A 20975-nucleotide genomic window follows, 5' to 3' on the forward strand; every position below is an offset into this window, starting at 1 on the left:
CAATTACAGCTCGCGTGCAAAAGCAGCGCAGCCTTGCGCAGGCCACCAACTCAATAGAACTGAATGTGGTCTGGAGAAGGCCAAGAGCTTTTTTTGTACTGTGCATTCAATGCTGCGCATCTTTGTGTGTGTTGGCAAATCTATTCCATTTCTGTTGGCCTGTGGGTTTTAGCGTCATTTTTACAAATGAGAATTGCGGTAAGCGACAGCGAGCCGGAGCGGTGATCAGTGTCTGCTGCCAAGAATAATCGTAATTCTAGATTTGAAGCTTTCGTGACTGCAAGGATTCATATTCTTAGGTTTTTTTCGGTAAAGTCACGTAGGTAAAAAAATTAATAAAAATAAAATAAAAATCACGACGTTTCGGAGGCAACACAAGTCTCCGTCATCAGGTGGGACGGTCACAGCCAGATTTGCTGTACTTGATACATGTATACTTGATACTTGATACATGTACTTGATACATGTATACATGTATCATGTACAAGTATGCATGTATCAAGTACATGCATCACAGCTAGATTTGCTGTACTTGATACATGCATACTTGATACATGTATATACATGTATGATACATGTATCATACATGTATGTACATGTATACATGTATCAAGTACATGTATCAAGTATACATGTATCAAGTACAGCAAATCTAGCTGTGACGGTCCCACCTGATGACGGAGACTTGTGTTGCCTCCGAAACGTCGTGATTTTTATTTTATTTGTAATTTTACTTTTATTACAAAAAAAATTACCTACGTGACTTTACCGAAAAAACCTAAGAATAATAATCGTAATGCCATGTGCGTCACGCGAGATCGTATTGGCAGCACCCTGGAGCTCTGTGCAAGGGTCTCAAGATGCAGAGTTTTTTTGTTAATTCAAGATTTCCCCCATTCTCCTTATTCCCCCACGCTCCCTCCTCCTGCAACAGCAGCGCTGCTGAAAAACTGATCTCGAAAATTCTCTTTCAGCGGTGAGCGAGGCAGCGGCGGGGAGGGAAGGGTAATTGTGGGGTGGGAGACGGTGGTGGTGGGGGGGTAGGCGGAGTACGGGGTGGGAGACCACAGGGGCAGCATTCACAAGTCGCGAGTGTTGGGGGGGGGGGTGCACATCCTGAATTTTGAGCCGAGTCGACGGAAAATAAAGGCGGAGTTCTCGCGTAGGGCCGGCGGGCAGGAAGGCGATGAGTGGCCGTGTCGATGCACCGCGTCCGCATTTCGGTGCAACCCATCTGATTGAGCAAAGTGAGAAGGCTCTGCAGATTTTGCAGGGCGGTGAAGTCGCCCTCGCTCATTCTCTGCCTTGTTCGTTGGGTGCCCCCCCCCCCTACCGCCCACAATTTAGACCATCCACCCTCTCCAGCAACAGCCCCAAAAACGCAACGATGGTTACCGAGGCCACAATCCAAGGAGGTCACATGGTCGCGCTTCTCGTCATCGTGTGTCGTTCGTAAGCCATTTCCACGAAGTTGTTGTTGTTGTTGACGCCTGTGTTCTGCGTCGGTAATTCATTTGGGTAAAGTCACGTAGATAGGTTCAAAGAAAATAACCAAAAACTACGACGTTTCGATCGCAACACAAGCGGTCGTCATCAGGAAAAGCCGTTGTCTTCGTCTTTGACCATTTGATTCGTGTTCGTGTTTTCTCGCCGCAAAGTGGCGCTGACGTTCCCCATCCACATCCGTGGTGGTGGGGGTGGTGGGGCAGTGAGGGTGGTGGGGCAGTGGGGGTGGTGGGGCAGTGGGGGTGGTGGGGTGGTGGGGCAGTGGGGGTGGTGGGGCAGTGGGGGTGGTGGGGCAGTGGGGGTGGTGGGGCAGTGGGGGTGGTGGGGCAGTGGGGGTGGTGGGGCAGTGGGGGTGGTGGGGCAGTGAGGGTGGTGGGGCAGTGAGGGTGGTGGGGCAGTGAGGGTGGTGGGGCAGTGGGGGTGGTGGGGCAGTGAGGGTGGTGGGGCAGTGGGGGTGGTGGGGCAGTGGGGGTGGTGGGGCAGTGGGGGTGGTGGGGCAGTGGGGGTGGTGGGGCAGTGGGGGTGGTGGGGCAGTGGGGGTGGTGGGGCAGTGGGGGTGGTGGGGCAGTGGGGGTGGTGGGGCAGTGGGGGTGGTGGGGCAGTGAGGGTGGTGGGGCAGTGAGGGTGGTGGTGGGGCAGTGAGGGTGGTGGGGCAGTGAGGGTGGTGGGGCAGTGGGGGTGGTGGGGCAGTGGGGGTGGTGGGGCAGTGGGGGTGGTGGGGCAGTGGGGGTGGTGGGGCAGTGGGGGTGGTGGGGCAGTGGGGGTGGTGGGGCAGTGGGGGTGGTGGGGCAGTGGGGGTGGTGGGGCAGTGGGGGTGGTGGGGCAGTGGGGGTGGTGGGGCAGTGGGGGTGGTGGGGCAGTGGGGGTGGTGGGGCAGTGGGGGTGGTGGGGCAGTGGGGGTGGTGGGGCAGTGGGGGTGGTGGGGCAGTGGGGGTGGTGGGGCAGTGGGGGTGGTGGGGCAGTGGGGGTGGTGGGGCAGTGGGGGTGGTGGGGCAGTGGGGGTGGTGGGGCAGTGGGGGTGGTGGGGCAGTGGGGGTGGTGGGGCAGTGGGGGTGGTGGGGCAGTGGGGGTGGTGGGGCAGTGGGGGTGGTGGGGCAGTGGGGGTGGTGGGGCAGTGGGGGTGGTGGGGCAGTGGGGGTGGTGGGGCAGTGGGGGTGGTGGGGCAGTGGGGGTGGTGGGGCAGTGGGGGTGGTGGGGCAGTGGGGGTGGTGGGGCAGTGGGGGTGGTGGGGCAGTGGGGGTGGTGGGGGTGGTGGGGCAGTGGGGGTGGTGGGGCAGTGAGGGTGGTGGGGCAGTGAGGGTGGTGGGGCAGTGGGGGTGGTGGGGCAGTGAGGGTGGTGGGGCAGTGGGGGTGGTGGGGCAGTGGGGGTGGTGGGGCAGTGGGGGTGGTGGGGCAGTGAGGGTGGTGGGGCAGTGAGGGTGGTGGGGCAGTGGGGGTGGTGGGGCAGTGGGGGTGGTGGGGCAGTGAGGGTGGTGGGGCAGTGGGGGTGGTGGGGCAGTGGGGGTGGTGGGGCAGTGAGGGTGGTGGGGCAGTGGGGGTGGTGGGGCAGTGAGGGTGGTGGGGCAGTGGGGGTGGTGGGGCAGTGGGGGTGGTGGGGCAGTGGGGGTGGTGGGGCAGTGGGGGTGGTGGGGCAGTGGGGGTGGTGGGGCAGTGGGGGTGGTGGGGCAGTGGGGGTGGTGGGGCAGTGGGGGTGGTGGGGCAGTGAGGGTGGTGGGGCAGTGAGGGTGGTGGGGCAGTGGGGGTGGTGGGGCAGTGGGGGTGGTGGGGCAGTGGGGGTGGTGGGGCAGTGGGGGTGGTGGGGCAGTGGGGGTGGTGGGGCAGTGGGGGTGGTGGGGCAGTGGGGGTGGTGGGGCAGTGGGGGTGGTGGGGCAGTGGGGGTGGTGGGGCAGTGGGGGTGGTGGGGCAGTGAGGGTGGTGGGGCAGTGGGGGTGGTGGGGCAGTGGGGGTGGTGGGGCAGTGGGGGTGGTGGGGCAGTGAGGGAGGTGGGGCAGTGGGGGTGGTGGGGCAGTGGGGGTGGTGGGGCAGTGGGGGTGGTGGGGCAGTGGGGTGTTCGCTCAATTCGCTTTGGCAGTGTAGCCCGCTACGAGCTCACCTGTGAGATAACCACGCGTGCATCATCGTGCACACTCTGTAGGAGCGTATGGGAACCTAACAAAAAACCCCACATGTTTGCACAGCTACAGATAGGCAGGTGCGTGTTTTAAAATCATCATCATCATTATTATTTAAGAGAAGGCGATGGTGATCAGAGATTGAACCCAGGGCTAGCCGCGTGCAGGGTAGAGTACAAAGCACGTACCAAAATGTAGATTTGGGCTTTCTTCGGACCGGCTCCACCAGCCTCCTCGGAAGACGATGTTTGCCTTCGGCCGTGACCGGTAATTTAATATGTTTAATAAGCAGCAGCATTTCTGTTAAATGTAACAGCTGTGCAATTTTTTTAAATTTGACCCGCTGGTAAATATTTGAGTTTAGACCGGAGTTTGGCATTTTAAGCAGCTGCCGTTTCCCCCGGGCCTGTGTGTATATGTTGACTTCGCAGCGTGTATAGTATTTCACAATGCCAGAGTTGTACGGTGCTTCGCGGCGAGTGTCATTTACAGGGGCAGGTGCATGCCAAATCCTCGGCTTAAAGAAATATTAATTATGTATAAGAAGTACAGCCAGTGCTTCGTTTGAGCCTGGGGAGTCAGGAGCACTGCTGCAGAAATGATCGTGGAACGGTCACATCCATCTCGCATTTGTTTGTCTTAATGATACTTATTTTCTCTTTCGAGGATTGTACAATGCAAGGTATTGTATTACAACAAAAATAACAGCCAAAGGTTAAGGTGCAGCCCTGCTCCCTCTCACGCCACTACTTGCAGAAGGGCCTCCACTTCAGATAGTGTTTTTTTTCTATTGCAGTTTTCCACATTGGCCGTATGTATTGAAAACTCATTTCTTGAGAACTACTTTTTTGTGTTGAGTTTGTTGTTCTTACCTTGCACCTCCAGTGAGCGCGATTGGTGACGTGCCAGGCAAAAGAAGTTCAACATACAGGGACTCCTCTACTTACGAGCATTCGACTTACGAACTTTCAGAGATAGGTAGTCCTCTACTAACGATGGAGATGCGTTACGACGACCCCATCGTAAGTCCAAAATATTGTAAGTCGAAGATGGCCTAGCCTACCCAGGAGTCTTAAAGAACGGTGATAATTTAGCAAAACAGAGTAATTTACAGTACCGTACTGTATAAACTCTATGTATTTATTCATTACAATACTGTATTGCACAGTAAAATGTAAAGTAAAAAAACAAGGTAAATTCTTAGCCTACCTATATGAACTGCAATTTAATAGAAAGTTTTTTTCAGGAAACAATCCTATCTGCTATAAAAAAAACTTTTAACATGCATTGAACGTATCGTATCGTGCTAACCCTAAAATGAAATCGCTAAAGCTACGTATCATACGTGCATTGAACGTATCGTAACGTATCATATTGTACTCTACTCACCAAGATCGTACCTCGTACGCTGCTGCGTTGGCCTGCCGCGGGAAATTTAAAATATTTTACAATTTTGTCGTATCGCTATCGCCATCGTAAGATCGAAATATCGTAAGTCGGACCATCGTAATTCGGGGACTACCTGTATTTGTTATTTTCTTTGAACCTATGGACGTGACTTTACTGAACAAACCTGTCTGTATGTCCAGTTGCCTGTCGAAAGTTCAACCGCCGCGCAATAGATGGCGGTGGTGGCATCTACATCTTCAGAATTAATAATTTAGGTTTTTTGGTCGGATCGCGTTATTTATAAATGTATCGTAACTCTCCACCACCCGACACGGCCAAAAAGTAAAAAATGTGTCACGTTTTTCAAAGGACAAAATAATTAACTTCTTTAGCCCACCGGTGTGATGAAGAGAGAATCAACAGCATTTTAAAATTTGAGTAGTACGACGTTTCGCTGATAATTACAATCAGCTTCATCGGGCAAGAATGGTGAAGCTCGATTTAAAGCTTTCGTGACGGCAGGGATTCATCTTCTTGATCTTTCGGTAAAGTCACGTAGAATGGAAATAATAAAATAAGAAATAATAAAACATTATATGTTTTTTTTAAATTTCCATTCTACGTGACTTTACCGAAAGAACCAAGAAGACAAATGGTAAAGCTCTCCTGTTGCTCCCGGTCTTAGAGCAGCATCAGGGTGACGTCATCATTTAATTCAATCTGGTGCAGTGATTCGAGCCAAAGAGGGGGAGGGTATTGTAATTATATAGATTGGTAATCATTCAATTGTTATTCATTGGTATTTGTTTCCCTTATAAGGAATTGTAATTGTATTTATTTAATAATACGCTTCCAGGCCGCAATAAGCCTGTAGCTGTCAAAGCGATTGAAATTATTTCTGTTCAGAATGTGAAGAACCAGCGGCATCTACATCTACAGGAGATTATACAACTTTTAAAGCCATTCCCTTTGTTTAGTGTCCATGTCGTGCAACACGTTTGGAATCGACAGCAGTAAAGTTGGACTTAGGAACAACAAACCAAACACAACAAAATATCGGATGGTTGTGGATAGACGGCGCACATTGTAGTGATAATAGTAACAAATTCTAGATTTGAAGCTTTCGTGACTGCAAGGATTCATATTCTTAGGTTTTTTCGGTATCACTTGATACAGCTATCGTGCTGTGACGGTTCCACCTGAAGACGGAAGCTTGTGTTGCCTCCGAAACGTCGTGATTTTTATTTTATTTTTTATTTTACTTTTATTAATTTTAATTTTTTTACCTACGTGACTTTACCGAAAGAACCCTAAGAATAGTAACAAAACTCGTTTTTTTTTATGTCGCGCGAAACTTTTAGCGGTGGTGCCTTGAAGCCACAGGTCCTACCTGCACGTGCGAACTTCTTGGGTGTGGTGGCACGAGTCTGTTAACCGACGCTATGGGGGACAAGGCTTTGGTGGATCACGGGAACAATGAATAAGTGAAATGCCTCGTTTCGTCAAGCGTGCCAAGTGGCCACGAGGTGGCAGCAAAGGAAATGTTTTTGTGATACCCCGAAGTGGGGACGGCTGGATACAACTGCATTGGGGCCGTCCATAAATGACGTCACACACCTAGGGGGGGGGAGAGGGGAGTCAGACATTTGTGACGATGTGTGACGAGGGGGGGGGGGCGGGTTTGAGAAATGTGACGTCACATCAAAATGCGCAACTTTAAATAAATATAGACAATACGTTCTACTTAATTAAATAGACTTTTTAATAAATGTTTTCTCCTACAACATCAGAGTGCAGCGGCACATTAAATACGCACTACAATGACAATAGTTTAAAGCGATTTGAAGCATGTTTTATATATTTTTTTTTGGGGGGGGGGGGGCAAAACTTTGTGACGTCATATTTGAGGGGGGGGTCTGACTTTTTTGACGCCGTGTGACGAGGGGGGGGGGGGATAAAAAATCGTCCAAAATCGCGTGACGTCATTTATGGACGGCCCCATTTGCAAAATGTGATGATGCGACTTTCATCCGTAACCATTTCTCAATCGCTCAGTTTAAACGTCCAATGGGTGATCGAGGGACTGTATGTCGTCTGGGACTGCTCTTGCCGTTGTTTTGCTGCCTTGCCCACGCTTGGAAACCGGTGTACTAATATGCAATTTGAACATTTATATCATGGGACCTCCTTTGCCAGTACCAAAATATGAGATTAGGTAGCTGCTCACCCCGAGCTCTCATTACTCTGATAGTGTGTTGTCTTTGTGCTGTACGCCTTTTGGCGTCCGATGGTCTAACACCGTTTGAGACGAGGTACCCGTTTGCGACCCTGGTGCGGCCGGGTAGGCCGTGAGTCACTGGTGAGTCACCGTTTGTCACTAATTTTCCAACGTCTTGTCTCTTCTCACAATTCAAGTTCCTAGAATCAACCCACCCGCGCCTGCAACATGGCTTCATCCCAGAGGTCGCAATCAGGTACCCGATACCCGTACCCGGCCGAGTACGGGTAGGGTACGGGTACGGCCGGGTACGGGTACCCGTTTGCGACCCTGGTGCGGCCGGATACGGGTGAGGAATCAAAACCCGTTTGCGACCTCTGCCCACCGGGCAGCCCCGATCCTACGACGGCAAGCGCTGCGAATGTCGCTTCCCAGGATGAAGCGCAAGTCGCACTCCGCCGACCCCGTGCTGGGACTCAAGGTGACACTGCCGCCCAACAAGTCCTCGCCGGATCTGCACGCCCAGGAGGACGGGCTGCCGGCGGAGGGGTCAGGCGACTCGGGCGGGGTCAGCCCCGCGACCGCCCCGCTGCTCGCCAACGACGGTGCCGCTCAGGAAGCCTCTCCCGCCTCCCCCCCTTGCAGCGGTGAGGCTCGGCGCAGCGGAAAACAAAAATGAACACAAAAATTTGCGGCATTTCTCCAGCCGAGGTTGAAAGGGTAAAATGCGCCGCGGCTCGCCCCGTTCGTCCGTCTGTTTGTTTGTCCATCCGCCGGGCCACGTGTGCGTCTTGTGTGCAACATGAGGTCATGGTAATTATTCGCGTTAATGATAACGCTGTGGAACAAATTTGATTTGTTCCTGGGTAGTAAGTATTATTTCCTAATTGCTTATGCCTCAAAAGCACAGAAAATGGCGATTATTCCCCATAAACTTTGCTTTTGTGGCCAGGACATTGACATTTAGAAATGTACTTATTTTCAATGAGAAAACGAGCAAATTTGTGTCATTCCTTGACATAAAGTCAGAAAAAAACAACATATTAATCAAAATTGACGTGTATTTATACTAACGTAATACAAAAATGACTACAAAAGATTTAGACACCAAGGCGCGCTACCGCAGGCGGGACTGGCCACAGCGGACCGACTCGCTTCTAAATCTTTTGTAGTCATTTTTGTATTTCTTTAGTATAAATACATTCTAATTTTGATTCTACTTTGTTTTATTCTGACTTTACGTGAAGGAATGACACAAATGCACTCGTTTTCTCAATGAAAATAGGAAAATTTCAAAATATCACTGTCCAGGTCACAAAAACAAAGTTTGTGGGGGAAAATAGCCATTTTCTGTACTTTTTAGGCATAAGCAATTACGAAATAACACTTACTACCCAGGAACAAAAAATGTGTTCCATAGTGTTATCTGAACCGGTCCTGGGCCTCCCCTAGGTCGACTCAGCCTCAAATGAGTACCTGGTGCAATGTGTAAACATCGCCACTGGGGAGACAAAGGCGGTCGGGCGTGGTGCCGGGCACCCACCGCCTCGTGTGCCGTGCCGGCTTTCGTCGGTGTTCGCAACAGTCTGTTAAGACTATACCGGGAGACCTTTGTATTTTGTGGTTTTTCCCGGGAACTGTATTCCGATTCCTTTCTGCTTAATGGGAATTGGGCTAACCTTGCCGACACACAGCACCTTCCTGTCCGCTGAAACGTTCTCGAGACTCAATTGAGGCATTCCCAGGTAAGCGATTGGCATTGCAGCCTTGCAACGATTACCAACCAAAAGACAAATCGCTCCCCGTCTCTCCTCATCAACTGCGGGCACAAATGCTGTTTAGCGAGCACCTCAGGCTTGGTATGGCGCTTACCCTGTGGTCAGCACCACCACACCCTGCTGGTCTCCTCCCCCACTGCTTGTTGACGACACTGCTTGTTACTCTTAGGTTTTTTTCGGTAAAGTCACGTAGGTAAAAAGATAATAATAAAATTAAATAATAATAAATTAAAATAACTCAATTAAATCACGACGTTTTTCGGAGGCAACACAAGTCTCCGTCTTCAGGTGGGACCGTCACAGCTAAATTTACTGTATCAGGTCCCACCTGAAGACTTGTGTTGCCTCTGAAATGTCGTGATTTAATTGAGTTATTTTCATTTATTATTATTTTATTTTATTATTCTTTTTTTACCCACGTGACTTTACCGAAACAATCCTAAGAGTATGAATCCTTGCAGTCACGAAAAGCTTCAAATCTACAACACTGCTTGTGGACAACACTGCGTGTGCATGCACACAGACAAAGCCCCGCCCCCGCCGAGATAACCTTGACAAGACTGTTGGGGCAAGTGGTTGTTAGCGATTGCCTCCGCAGACCGGTACGGCCTGCGTACGGGGAAAGGCGGCCATGGGGGTGGGTTTGCTCCACTCCACAGGGACGTAGCGGGGCTCGCTCTCATGCCCTATCGGTGCAGGTTGGCGAGGCATGAACTTGTTTGAGGGTGCACCAACCACAACAGGTGCATTCCCTCGATTTGCGAAAGTGATACGTTCTTCGGAAAACGCGTGCGAAATGAAATGTCGTCATTCGGAACTGCTTTCCCCTTTGATTTAATAAAAAAAAAATTGGGGCGTGTTTCAGACAGTCATTACAACCCTCCTGCTAATCTTTCCACAATGCGAAAATAATAGAGAACGTGATTTTTAAATCTTGACTTAAAGCTTTCGTGACTGCGGGAATTCATATTCTTCGGGTCTTTCGGTAAAGTCACGTAGATAGAAATAAAAATATCACAACGCAAGCAATCGTCATCGCCTGATGACGATTGCTTGCGTTGCGACTGAAACGTCGCGATATTTTTATTTCTTTACCGAAAGACCCAATGAACGTGAATTTTAGAGTGATGTAATAATACCATTTCAAAACGAATAATGAACCTTTCCAGGGGAACTCACCAAGAGACGTGCTGCATGTGGGAATGACTGGCAAGGCGATGTGGAGGCGTTGCTGTTGCACTGCAGGGTCACCGTGACGCTGTCGCGGATGGATGACGCAGCCTCCTTTCCGGGTGCTTCTCGTTTGACGGACTCATGGCGCGTGGCGTCGTGAAATTTCTCCAACCCGGAAATTCGAATGCGTTCATCGGAAAGTGCCCGTCATTTGTCAACCGCGTTAACGTGACATTTCGTAAAAGCGAAGGTTTCGTAAATCGAGGGATACCTGCATTCTTGAGTGAGTGAGCGTGCATGGCACACCGTGTGTGTGTGTGGCAGAAATATCCGCCAAATCGGCCAATTAACACTTTGGGTCTGGCCCGTCACCTCCAATCAGCGAGCCTTCGACACTTTCACGTGGCCCTGTAGTGCACCTAGCCTGGCACAGGCGCTGTGGCGGTGTCACCGACACTCGGTGGCAAAAGGCGGCTGTAGTTGTTCGCAGAATATGCACAAGCATGTACATACGTGTGTGTGTGCGCCTTTGTGGATGGTGAATAAAGAAAGAGCTTTTGATTTAACCGTGTAATCGGAGCTGCAAGGTGGCGAGGAGACTGCAAAGTTGAGTGTTCTATTTTCCGATGCAGGGGTTTTCTCCTAATACTTCAGATTCTCCCTCTCACGTCATTTATAATTACAATCTTTAAATGGACTTGGCCAAACATGCCAATGCAGGACTCTCCTGACAAAGGAGTCTTCGTTTCAAGTTTCACTTATTTGGTATAGCCCTGTGAGACATGCGGCTCTTGAGTCGGGTGCAACCGCAACAAACAAAATATGAACACAGAACATCTTAAAGCGACGACGCACAACAGAAACATCCTGGATAAACCAGCAAATCTTGAAAAAAAAAACCGCTGTGTGCAAAAATCCCGTACTCAGTGAGGCTCTTCTGAGTAAATACGTGGAATAATGAATCCGGCCTAACAATAGCATGGCACACGCGGCGAGCATCACGCCTAGCCGCCTTTGTCTGACATTGCATAAACATATGCTGTGTGTGTTCTAAATGTCAACAATTTTTGTACGCATGCCATCATGCGTGTGCTATGACTCTTGACACCCTTGCAAAATGAGGCGTTCCAAATAAGAGGCCGTGGTGGCGAGATGTTAACTACCTCGCCTGGTATACAGGAGGTCGTGAGTTTGATCCCGACCCTGATGCCTGCTGTATATTACAGGTAGAAATAACCGTTCCACACTGCCCACCAGGGATTTTTGTCTGTCTGTCGTGCATAGCCACGTCCTCGATTTGTATTTCATAGAGCACCACGTGACGCGCCGCCCCACGCAGCTTGCGCCGCGTGACACGGATCTCACGAATTCGCTGTCCAACCAAGTTCCTACCTGCCCACTCCGAAGGAATGTATTTAGAGTTTGCATGTTCTGCCCGTGGTCGCGTGGATGTCTTTACGGGTCCTCCGCTTCTCCCCTCCACATTTAGAATCGTGCATTTAGAGTATTTGGCTGATATCAATTTCCGCGAGTCACTTTGTTGAGCTATCATTTGTGGCCAGGTAAAATAAAAAAAAATTGTTCAGTTCAGTTTTATGGGGCTATCGACGGGAAACACTCTAATGAATGAAAATAGTGTACCATACCAGATACTCCGATACAGGAGGCCCACACAGTGTCAATTGGTATCGTGATGTTCAGATACCAATTGGCACTGCAGTAGTTGTGTGGGTGCCATTGAGTTTAAACCATACTTGCACTCGTGAGCGTGCCGACCGATTTAGCCATCACTCCGACTTGGCTGATATCAATTTCCGCGAGTCACTTTGTTGAGCTATCATTTGTGGCCAGGTAAAATAAAAAAAATTGTTCAGTTCAGTTTTATGGGGCTATCGACGGGAAACACTCTAATGAATGAAAATAGTGTACCATACCAGATACTCAGATACAGGAGGCCCACACAGTGTCAATTGGTATCGTGATGTTCAGATACCAATTGGCACTGCAGTAGTTGTGTGGGTGCCATTGAGTTTAAACCATACTTGCACTCGTGAGCGTGCCGACCGATTTAGCCATCACTCCGACTTGGCTGATATCAATTTCCGCGAGTCACTTTGTTGAGCTATCATTTGTGGCCAGATAAAATAAAAAAAAATTGTTCAGTTCAGTTTTATGGGGCTATCGACGGGAAACACTCTAATGAATGAAAATAGTGTACCATACCAGATACTCAGATACAGGAGGCTCACACAGTGTCAATTGGTATCGTGATGTTCAGATACCAATTGGCACTGCAGTAGTTGTGTGGGTGCCATTGAGTTTAAACCATACTTGCACTCGTGAGCGTGCCGACCGATTTAGCCATCACTCCGACTTGGCTGATATCAATTTCCGCGAGTCACTTTGTTGAGCTATCATTTGTGGCCAGGTAAAATAAAAAAAAATTGTTCAGTTCAGTTTTATGGGGCTATCGACGGGAAACACTCTAATGAATGAAAATAGTGTACCATACCAGATACTCCGATACAGGAGGCCCACACAGTGTGAATTGGTATCGTGATGTTCAGATACCAATTGGCACTGCAGTAGTTGTGTGGGTGCCATTGAGTTTAAACCATACTTGCACTCGTGAGCGTGCCGACCGATTTAGCCATCACTCCGACTTGGCTGATATCAATTTCCGCGAGTCACTTTGTTGAGCTATCATTTGTGGCCAGGTAAAATAAAAAAAAATTGTTCAGTTCAGTTTTATGGGGCTATCGACGGGAAACACTCTAATGAATGAAAATAGTGTACCATACCAGATACTCCGATACAGGAGGCCCACACAGTGTCAATTGGTATCGTGATGTTCAGATACCAATTGGCACTGCAGTAGTTGTGTGGGTGCCATTGAGTTTAAACCATACTTGCACTCGTGAGCGTGCCGACCGATTTAGCCATCACTCCGACTTGGCTGATATCAATTTCCGCGAGTCACTTTGTTGAGCTATCATTTGTGGCCAGGTAAAATAAAAAAAAAATTGTTCAGTTCAGTTTTATGGGGCTATCGACGGGAAACACTCTAATGAATGAAAATAGTGTACCATACCAGATACTCCGATACAGGAGGCCCACACAGTGTCAATTGGTATCGTGATGTTCAGATACCAATTGGCACTGCAGTAGTTGTGTGGGTGCCATTGAGTTTAAACCATACTTGCACTCGTGAGCGTGCCGACCGATTTAGCCATCACTCCGACTTGGCTGATATCAATTTCCGCGAGTCACTTTGTTGAGCTATCATTTGTGGCCAGGTAAAATAAAAAAAAATTGTTCAGTTCAGTTTTATGGGGCTATCGACGGGAAACACTCTAATGAATGAAAATAGTGTACCATACCAGATACTCAGATACAGGAGGCCCACACAGTGTGAATTGGTATCGTGATGTTCAGATACCAATTGGCACTGCAGTAGTTGTGTGGGTGCCATTGAGTTTAAACCATACTTGCACTCGTGAGCGTGCCGACCGATTTAGCCATCACTCCGACTTGGCTGATATCAATTTCCGCGAGTCACTTTGTTGAGCTATCATTTGTGGCCAGGTAAAATAAAAAAAAATTGTTCAGTTCAGTTTTATGGGGCTATCGACGGGAAACACTCTAATGAATGAAAATAGTGTACCATACCAGATACTCCGATACAGGAGGCCCACACAGTGTGAATTGGTATCGTGATGTTCAGATACCAATTGGCACTGCAGTAGTTGTGTGGGTGCCATTGAGTTTAAACCATACTTGCACTCGTGAGCGTGCCGACCGATTTAGCCATCACTCCGACTTGGCAGTCCGTACAGGAAGACACATCTGACAAAAACAAATAGGACTCCTCTTGTAAATATGTGCAGAGTGTGTGTGCCTCTGTGGATAGTACGACAGTAGGTTGATGGAAGCTTTTGTTAATGAGAAAAAAAATACTTCACAAAGTTATCCCCAAGTGAATCATTAACACCCCATTAAGATTACGCCTTCAGTACATTTCAATGCAATGCCAATTGCAGTGAGCACATTCGAGTTCTTGCTTGTCGTTTTTGGTGTTACACTAACAAAGATTCAAACGCATATAGGAATCCCTGTAGTAGTTTAACCTTTTTAAAGGCGGCGGTGGTGATGAGGAGGAGGAGGGGGCATGACAGAGTCAATGTTAAACAATCTTTAAAATACGTAACGTGAAACGCCAATGAACAGAATGTGTAAAGATGCAATCGGCTTATGTCCGTTGTGAATTTCTACTCTGGCTCTCTCACGCCCTGCGTTGCATGAGGGATGCCCGTTGTTTGTATTAATCTATGAACGTACCACAGTTTTGTGACATTTTATTTGGAACGATTATGCAGAGTGGAAAGAGGGTTGGGGAGGGGCTGAAAAATCTCGCCCCCCCCCCCCTCCGTTCCCCTCTGCGTCTAAGACACCAGCGTTTAGTACAAATCTGCAACAGTTTGTTTATTTGTTACATATTCATGGGCAAAGCAGGATAATTTAAAACGCGTGACTTGAGGCAAAAGAGGTAAATAATCACCGTTAACGCGATTCCAGGAATTGACCGGCTACACTTTCCCCTCGCCCTGTGTCGGTCAACATTTAAACATTAGCGAATATTTCTTTACATATTATACCAAGCGGCAGCTTGTCAAACTTTAAAATGTCAAACGGCTCGGTAAAGTGTCAACTTTGCTCTTGTACAACTTGGGCTGGGATAGTGCGGAATCCCATGAGCAGTGAATGCACATTCTAGATTTGAAGCTTTCGTGACTGCAAGGATTCATACTCTTAGGTTTTTTCGGTGGAGTCACGTAGGTAAAAAAATTATAATTAATAAAAGTAATAATAGAAATAAAATAAAATAATAAATCACGCCTCACTTGATACATTAAATCTAGCTGTGACGGTCCTACCTGACGACGGAGACTTGTGTTGCCTCCGAAACGTCGTGATTTTATTATTTCATTTTATTTCTATTATTACTTTTATTTATTTTAATTTGTTTTTACCTACGTGACTTTACCGAAAAAACCTAAGAGCAGTGAATGTACACAATAACCTGGCCGATCATACCAGATGCAAATATGACAGACCTTGGTCAATCCACTGCTGATTTAAGGCCACGACCTCACCGTGTGAGTTGTATGTGCCGTATGACCATACTTCACCACGCTGGTTAGTGGGGGGGGGGGGGGGTGATGTAGTGGGAGGGCCCAGAACTGGTTAAAGATGTCACTTGCAATTGATGTTAGCCATGGCTGGAAATCTAACCCAGGTGATCGGGTTAATTTACCCGGTGTACAAAACAAAAGACAAAGATGTCCCCGTATAGCCTTAACAGACTGTTGGGGCAAGTGCTGTTAGCGAGCACCTATGAAGGCTGGAATGGTACACGAGGTGGTGGGTGGCCAGCACCACCCCGGCCGCCTTTGTCTCCCTCATGGTGAGGTTTTTACACATCGCATCAGGTACTCATTTGAGGCTGAGTCGACCTAGGGGAGGCCCATGACTGGTTCAGATAGTTGTCACTGGTGTTGACTGTGGGCGGAAATCGAACTCGGGTCACCGGTTTAAGACGTAGGCTTTTACAACCAGTATCCAAAGTACAGGTGTTTTGTGTTAGATCGCGTAAGGGGCCGCATTAAATACGCACTACAATGACAGCAGTTTAAAGCGATTTGAAGCATGTTTTTTTTTTGACGTCCTATTTGAGGGGGGGTCTGACTTTATGTGACGCTGTGTGACGAGCGGGGGGGGGGGCTGGGTGGGGAGGGTGGGGAGGGGAGGGTGGGGAGGGGCTGGTCACCCCGTGGTGCCCTTATAAAACTCAACGTTTAACCTACTCACGCCGGCTTGTGCCCGCCCTCACAGTCGGCCATATTTGCGGAATACACCACGCCGCCGTTGACCCTGGCTATTGACCGAGCAACCCAACGTTCCTACCAGCTCCCTCCGCAGGAATGTGTTTTCGTAACCGGACTTGGCCCGCTCCTCCACCGACTGTTCTCCCACTGACCAGCGTGGTGAAGTACTACGCATGGCCAAACAAACTCTCCCTGAGTGCCATGGCATGGGGAGAGGACCTTCAGCTAACAATGATTTGACAAACACCGTGCGTTATTACTTTTGACATCTTATGCATTTTCCTTCCCACTATATTACCGTGTTAATTTATAAAAAAAAGCTGTTAATTACTAACCTTTATGTAGTGATTATTTTACTGTTTAACCCGATCTAAAAAAGGCAATTATTTGCACGTTACAGATGTGCTTGTGAACGAGTGGCCGGCCATCTCTGACTCGTGTCGCGTTGTTGTTGTTGCTACTGTGGAGGTTCAGAGGTATTAGACAAAGCCGACCCCTGAGCTTGCTTAAGTGAAACAGCGACTCAGCACACGTGTCCAGTGATTAAATACGCACACACACGTCCGGTGTGACAGCGCAGAGCGGTTGCAGAGGTTTGTGCGTTTCGAATTCCAGAAACCCCTTCCCCCAGATATTGCGGTGTGGCACTGCATTCAACCACGACATGATGTCACGACACAGCCATCGCCGTGCTAACCACGTGTCGTCCGTTTCAGATCCCGTAAAGTCATTTGCAAGGGGGGGCAAATTGTCACGTTGTGGCGGTTCAAATTCGTGGAATGTCAAGAAAAGTTAAGCCGCGAACAGCGCACACACTCGGACACACAAGAATTGTCCGGACAGAAAGCTCATTCGCACAATGCGTTCCGAACACAAGAGACCCGCTCGCCAAACGCGTGGAAACCGATGGGACTTGTGCGTAGAGAAGAAACACACGGGAGAGAGTGAAACACTCACTCGTGCCAACACTTGCGGCCCACATGTAACAAACATAGGAAGAGACTTTTTTTTTTGCAGACTCATCCAAACACAGTGACTCATTTGCGCACGCATGATTTGGCGCTCACAAACAGTTCATGCGAAACGTTGAATCGCACACGTTAGGGGACTTGTACACTACGACTCGTACAAACACGGAGGGGGTGGGGAGTTACTCGCTCGTAAAAAAAACACAAGGCACACAAGAAACATCGGCTCAAACGCCGCGGTGGATTTGATAGGCAACAACATAGCCACGTGGAGTGAACGAACCCCGCCTCCTGGACGCGATCACTCCTTCTCGGATTTAGCGTCATCTTCCAAAAGAAGGCACTGGCTGCTGCTGCTGCTGACTACAGCGAGGCTTGTTGGGGTGGTGGCTCAAAGCGACCGGTTTGCGGAGCGTGGTCGTGACTCTGTCAGCCTGGGCTGTGTGTGGGTAGGTGGTTGGATGGGTGGGTAGGTGGTTGGGTGGGTGGGTAGGTGGTTGGATGGGTGGGTAGGTGGTTGGATGGGTGGGTAGGTGGTTGGGTGGGTGGGTAGGTGGTTGGATGGGTGGGTAGGTGGTTGGATGGGTGGGTAGGTGGTTGGATGGGTGGGTAGGTGGTTGGATGGGTGGGTAGGTGGTTGGATGGGTGGGTAGGTGGTTGGATGGGTGGGTAGGATGTCTGGCTGGATGGGTGTCTGTATCGCTGATTGTCTGGTCGTAGATGTGTGCGTATGGGTTTAGTGGTTGGGTAGAGATGTATGTGTTGTTTGTCTGTCTGTGTGTAGGTATCTGCCTGGGTTAGGCGTCTGTCTGTTGGGCAGACTTCATATCTGTGTCTCTCTCTTCACTATAGCTGGGTAGGAGTCTGTTTTAGTATATGCTTGTCTGTCTAGTTAAGTGCCTGACTGTTATTCTGTCTGCCTGGTTAGGTGTGCGTCTCGGTTGATCTGTTATGGTGTCTGTCTCTGTGTCTCTATCTGTCTCGATGTCTGACAAAGTGTCCCTCTGTGGAGGCGTTTGCCCGTCCAAGGAATCTCTGTCTTTAAAGGTGTCTGCCTATCTGTGTAGGTATCTGTCTGTTTAGTTGTCTCCTTCCATCTACGTGTCTGTCCGCGTGCCTGTCGAGTTGCGTGTCCATGCGTCTGTCTGCCCAGGCGTCTGTCCAGGTGTTTACCTGCCTGGGCATTAATCGCTTTGTCTTTGCCGGCGTCTTCCCAGTCCCACCCACCGGAGCCGCATTGGGGTGTGGGAGAGGTGGGTGGGTTAGGGGAGGTCCTAGAGAGCGGTGGCGCAGCGGTTAGCGCGCTGCGCTACGAACCCCGGGCGAACGCGCCCCGGGTTTCGATTGTCGCTCACGGTACCCAACACCCAGCGACGATTACCCGAACCGGTCCTGTGCCTCCCCTAGGTCGACTCGGCCTCAAAACGAGTGCCCCAGTGTGAGCATCGTCGGGCGCGTTGTTGTCCCAGCGTTGTGCCGGCGGCCTTGGTGCTGCCTAACTCGCATAGCCAGCCACTTGCCCCAACACTACTGAGGCTACACCGTGGGGGGAGGATCTTTGTCTCGCTGACACAGCAGCAGCAACAGCAGCAGCATCATCATCAACAGCAGCAGCAACAGCAGCAACAACAACAGCAGCCCCCCCCCCATTGTTGATCCACGTCGAGACATCGACCATGAAGAACGCGGCGGAGTGGAGCGTCCGCTTACACCGCGGGGTGCCCGAGGGGGGTTGCGGCCCCTGTGGATCTGGGCCCACCACAGCCACCACCACCGTCACCACCGTCGTCACCGCCGTCGCCACAGCGGAGGGAGGCGATGGATCTCCGCAGTTCCACTGCTGCCGCTGCGGCGAGGAGAGCCCCGCGCCCGTGTGGACGAGGCGGAGGAGCGTCGGGACGAGCGCCCCTGTCGCTCTCATCGGTTCGCTCGCGTCGCGCGGAACTCACCCCCCACCCCACACCGGCAACGCCACCGGCTCTGGTTGCTTGCTGCTGCTGCTGCTGTTGTTTGCTGCTGCTGCTGCTGTTGATGATGATGATTACGATGTTCTACAGTGAGATCCATCTCGCTGCTGCTGTTGTTTGCTGTTGTTGTTGTGGCTTTCATTGAGATCCATCTCGCTGTTGTTGTTTGCTGCTGCTGCTGTTTGCTGCTGCTGCTGTTTGCTGCTGCTGCTGCTGTGGCTTTCATTGAGCTTCATCTTGCTGCTGCTGCTGTTGTTGTTGTTTGCTGCTGCTGTTGTTGATGATGATTACGATGTTCTACAGTGAGATCCATCTCGCTGTTGTTGTTTGCTGCTGCTGTTGTTTGCTGCTGCTGCTGTTGTTGATGATGATGATGATTACGATGTTCTACAGTGAGATCCATCTTGCTGCTGTTGTTTGCTGCTTTCATTGAGATTCATCTCGCTGCTGTTGTTTTCTATTTGCTGTTGTTGCTTTCATTGACATTCATCTCGCTGCTGTTGTTGTTTGCTGTTGTTGTGGCTTTCATTGAGATTAATCTCGCTGCTGTTTGCTGCTGTTGTTGCTGACGATGTTCTCAATAAGATTCATCTCGCTGCTGTTGTTGTTGCTTTCATTGAGATTCATCTCGCTGCTGCTGTTTGTTGCTGTTGTTGTTGTGCTCCCAGCGAGATCCATCTCGCTTGGAGCTGCTGCTGTAATTGTGGTTGCAATTAGCGCGTGGCTGTCATTGTTGTCGCTGTGTGTGTCGTGTACCTGTTGTGTGTGTGTGCCGTACGTTTAAACCTCTTTCGCGCTCCTACGTAAGCCAGACGTGCTAATCGACAGGAAGGACAACAAACTAAAACACAACAACAGCAACAACAGTGGTTGTAGTCGTGGTTGCTGTTGTCGCTATTGTAGTAACGCAATTGTTATTGTAATTGCTGTACAATGCTGGTTGCAGTTGCTGCTGCTGCTCTGGTAATCGCTGTCATTCCCTTGCGGTTGTAATTGTCGCTGCTGTTGTTGCAACAACATTTAATTGTTGTTGCAACAACAATGAATTGTTGTGGCAACACTTAACAACTGCAACAAATGTCGTCGCAATTGCTGGAGGGCTTCATAGATGCTCGCCAACAGCACTTGCCCCAGCAGTCTGTTAAGGCTACACGGGGGATCTTTGTCTTTAGGGAATTGCAGTGATTTTTTTATTGTTTTGTTTAACTTCATTGACACCAGGAGCGGTTTTTTTGAATTCGTCTGATTTATTTTTGACTTGTTCGCGAACTTTTAACATTTGTGAGTGCGAGTTTATTAACACGCTGTGTCTGTGTGTGTGTCTCTGCACGTCGTTACTATAACGCGCAGTTCTATATAATACAAAAGTATTGCGTACTGTAGTCGACTCTAGTTAAAAACCTAAAACAAGCTTACGAATATATTTGGTTGGTCGTAGCATCGACATAGACGCACTGTAAACAACAACAACAACAATAATGATTTAATACTGTTTTGCCTACGGGAGTCCTGTTTGCGCTTTTAAGTTATCACAATACTTAAGTTTCCGTTCCAACACAATCAATCTACTCGTGTGCTGTATTGCTATTAAACCCCCTTGTATAGTGTGTGTGTGTGCATGAACACATCAACTCCGTACTTACATTGCGTAGTAAGTAATGAACCCGTGTTCTGTCTACTTTGCTGTACGAAAGTCAACTTTAAAAGTAGCGAAGCACTTTGACCCGGCATTGCCTTGTCAGTGACAATCTGTGCCCCCCCCCCTACATCTTTGATGAGTGCAACAATGATACCAAGATGCAACACGATTTTTGTTCCTGGGTAGTAAGTGTTAGTTTTTTAATTTCTTATGCCTAAAAAAAGGTATAGAAAATTGCTATTATTCCCCGTAAACTTTGCTTTTTTTTGACCAGGACTTTACGTGAAGGAATGACACAAACGCACACGTTTTCTCATTGAAAATGGGTGAATTTCTAAATA

The 20975-nt window shown here is 49.2% G+C and overlaps 1 protein-coding gene across 2 annotated transcripts in view; it reads left to right on the top strand.

The window, feature by feature from the left end:
• The window catches only part of LOC144724967 (nuclear receptor coactivator 7-like), a 65390-nt gene that overhangs the window by 16943 nt on the left and 27472 nt on the right, over positions 1 to 20975 (top strand). For both annotated transcript variants that reach the window (XM_078604329.1, XM_078604331.1), the window contains exon 3: positions 7660 to 7871. In XM_078604329.1, the coding sequence (XP_078460455.1) occupies positions 7660 to 7871 (212 nt within the window). The remainder of the gene's footprint in view (positions 1 to 7659; positions 7872 to 20975) is intronic.

The sequence above is a fragment of the Lampetra planeri genome, chromosome 22 (genome assembly GCF_965212315.1).
Source record: "Lampetra planeri chromosome 22, kcLamPlan1.2.h2, whole genome shotgun sequence".
NCBI classification, from domain to species: Eukaryota; Metazoa; Chordata; class Hyperoartia; order Petromyzontiformes; family Petromyzontidae; genus Lampetra; species Lampetra planeri.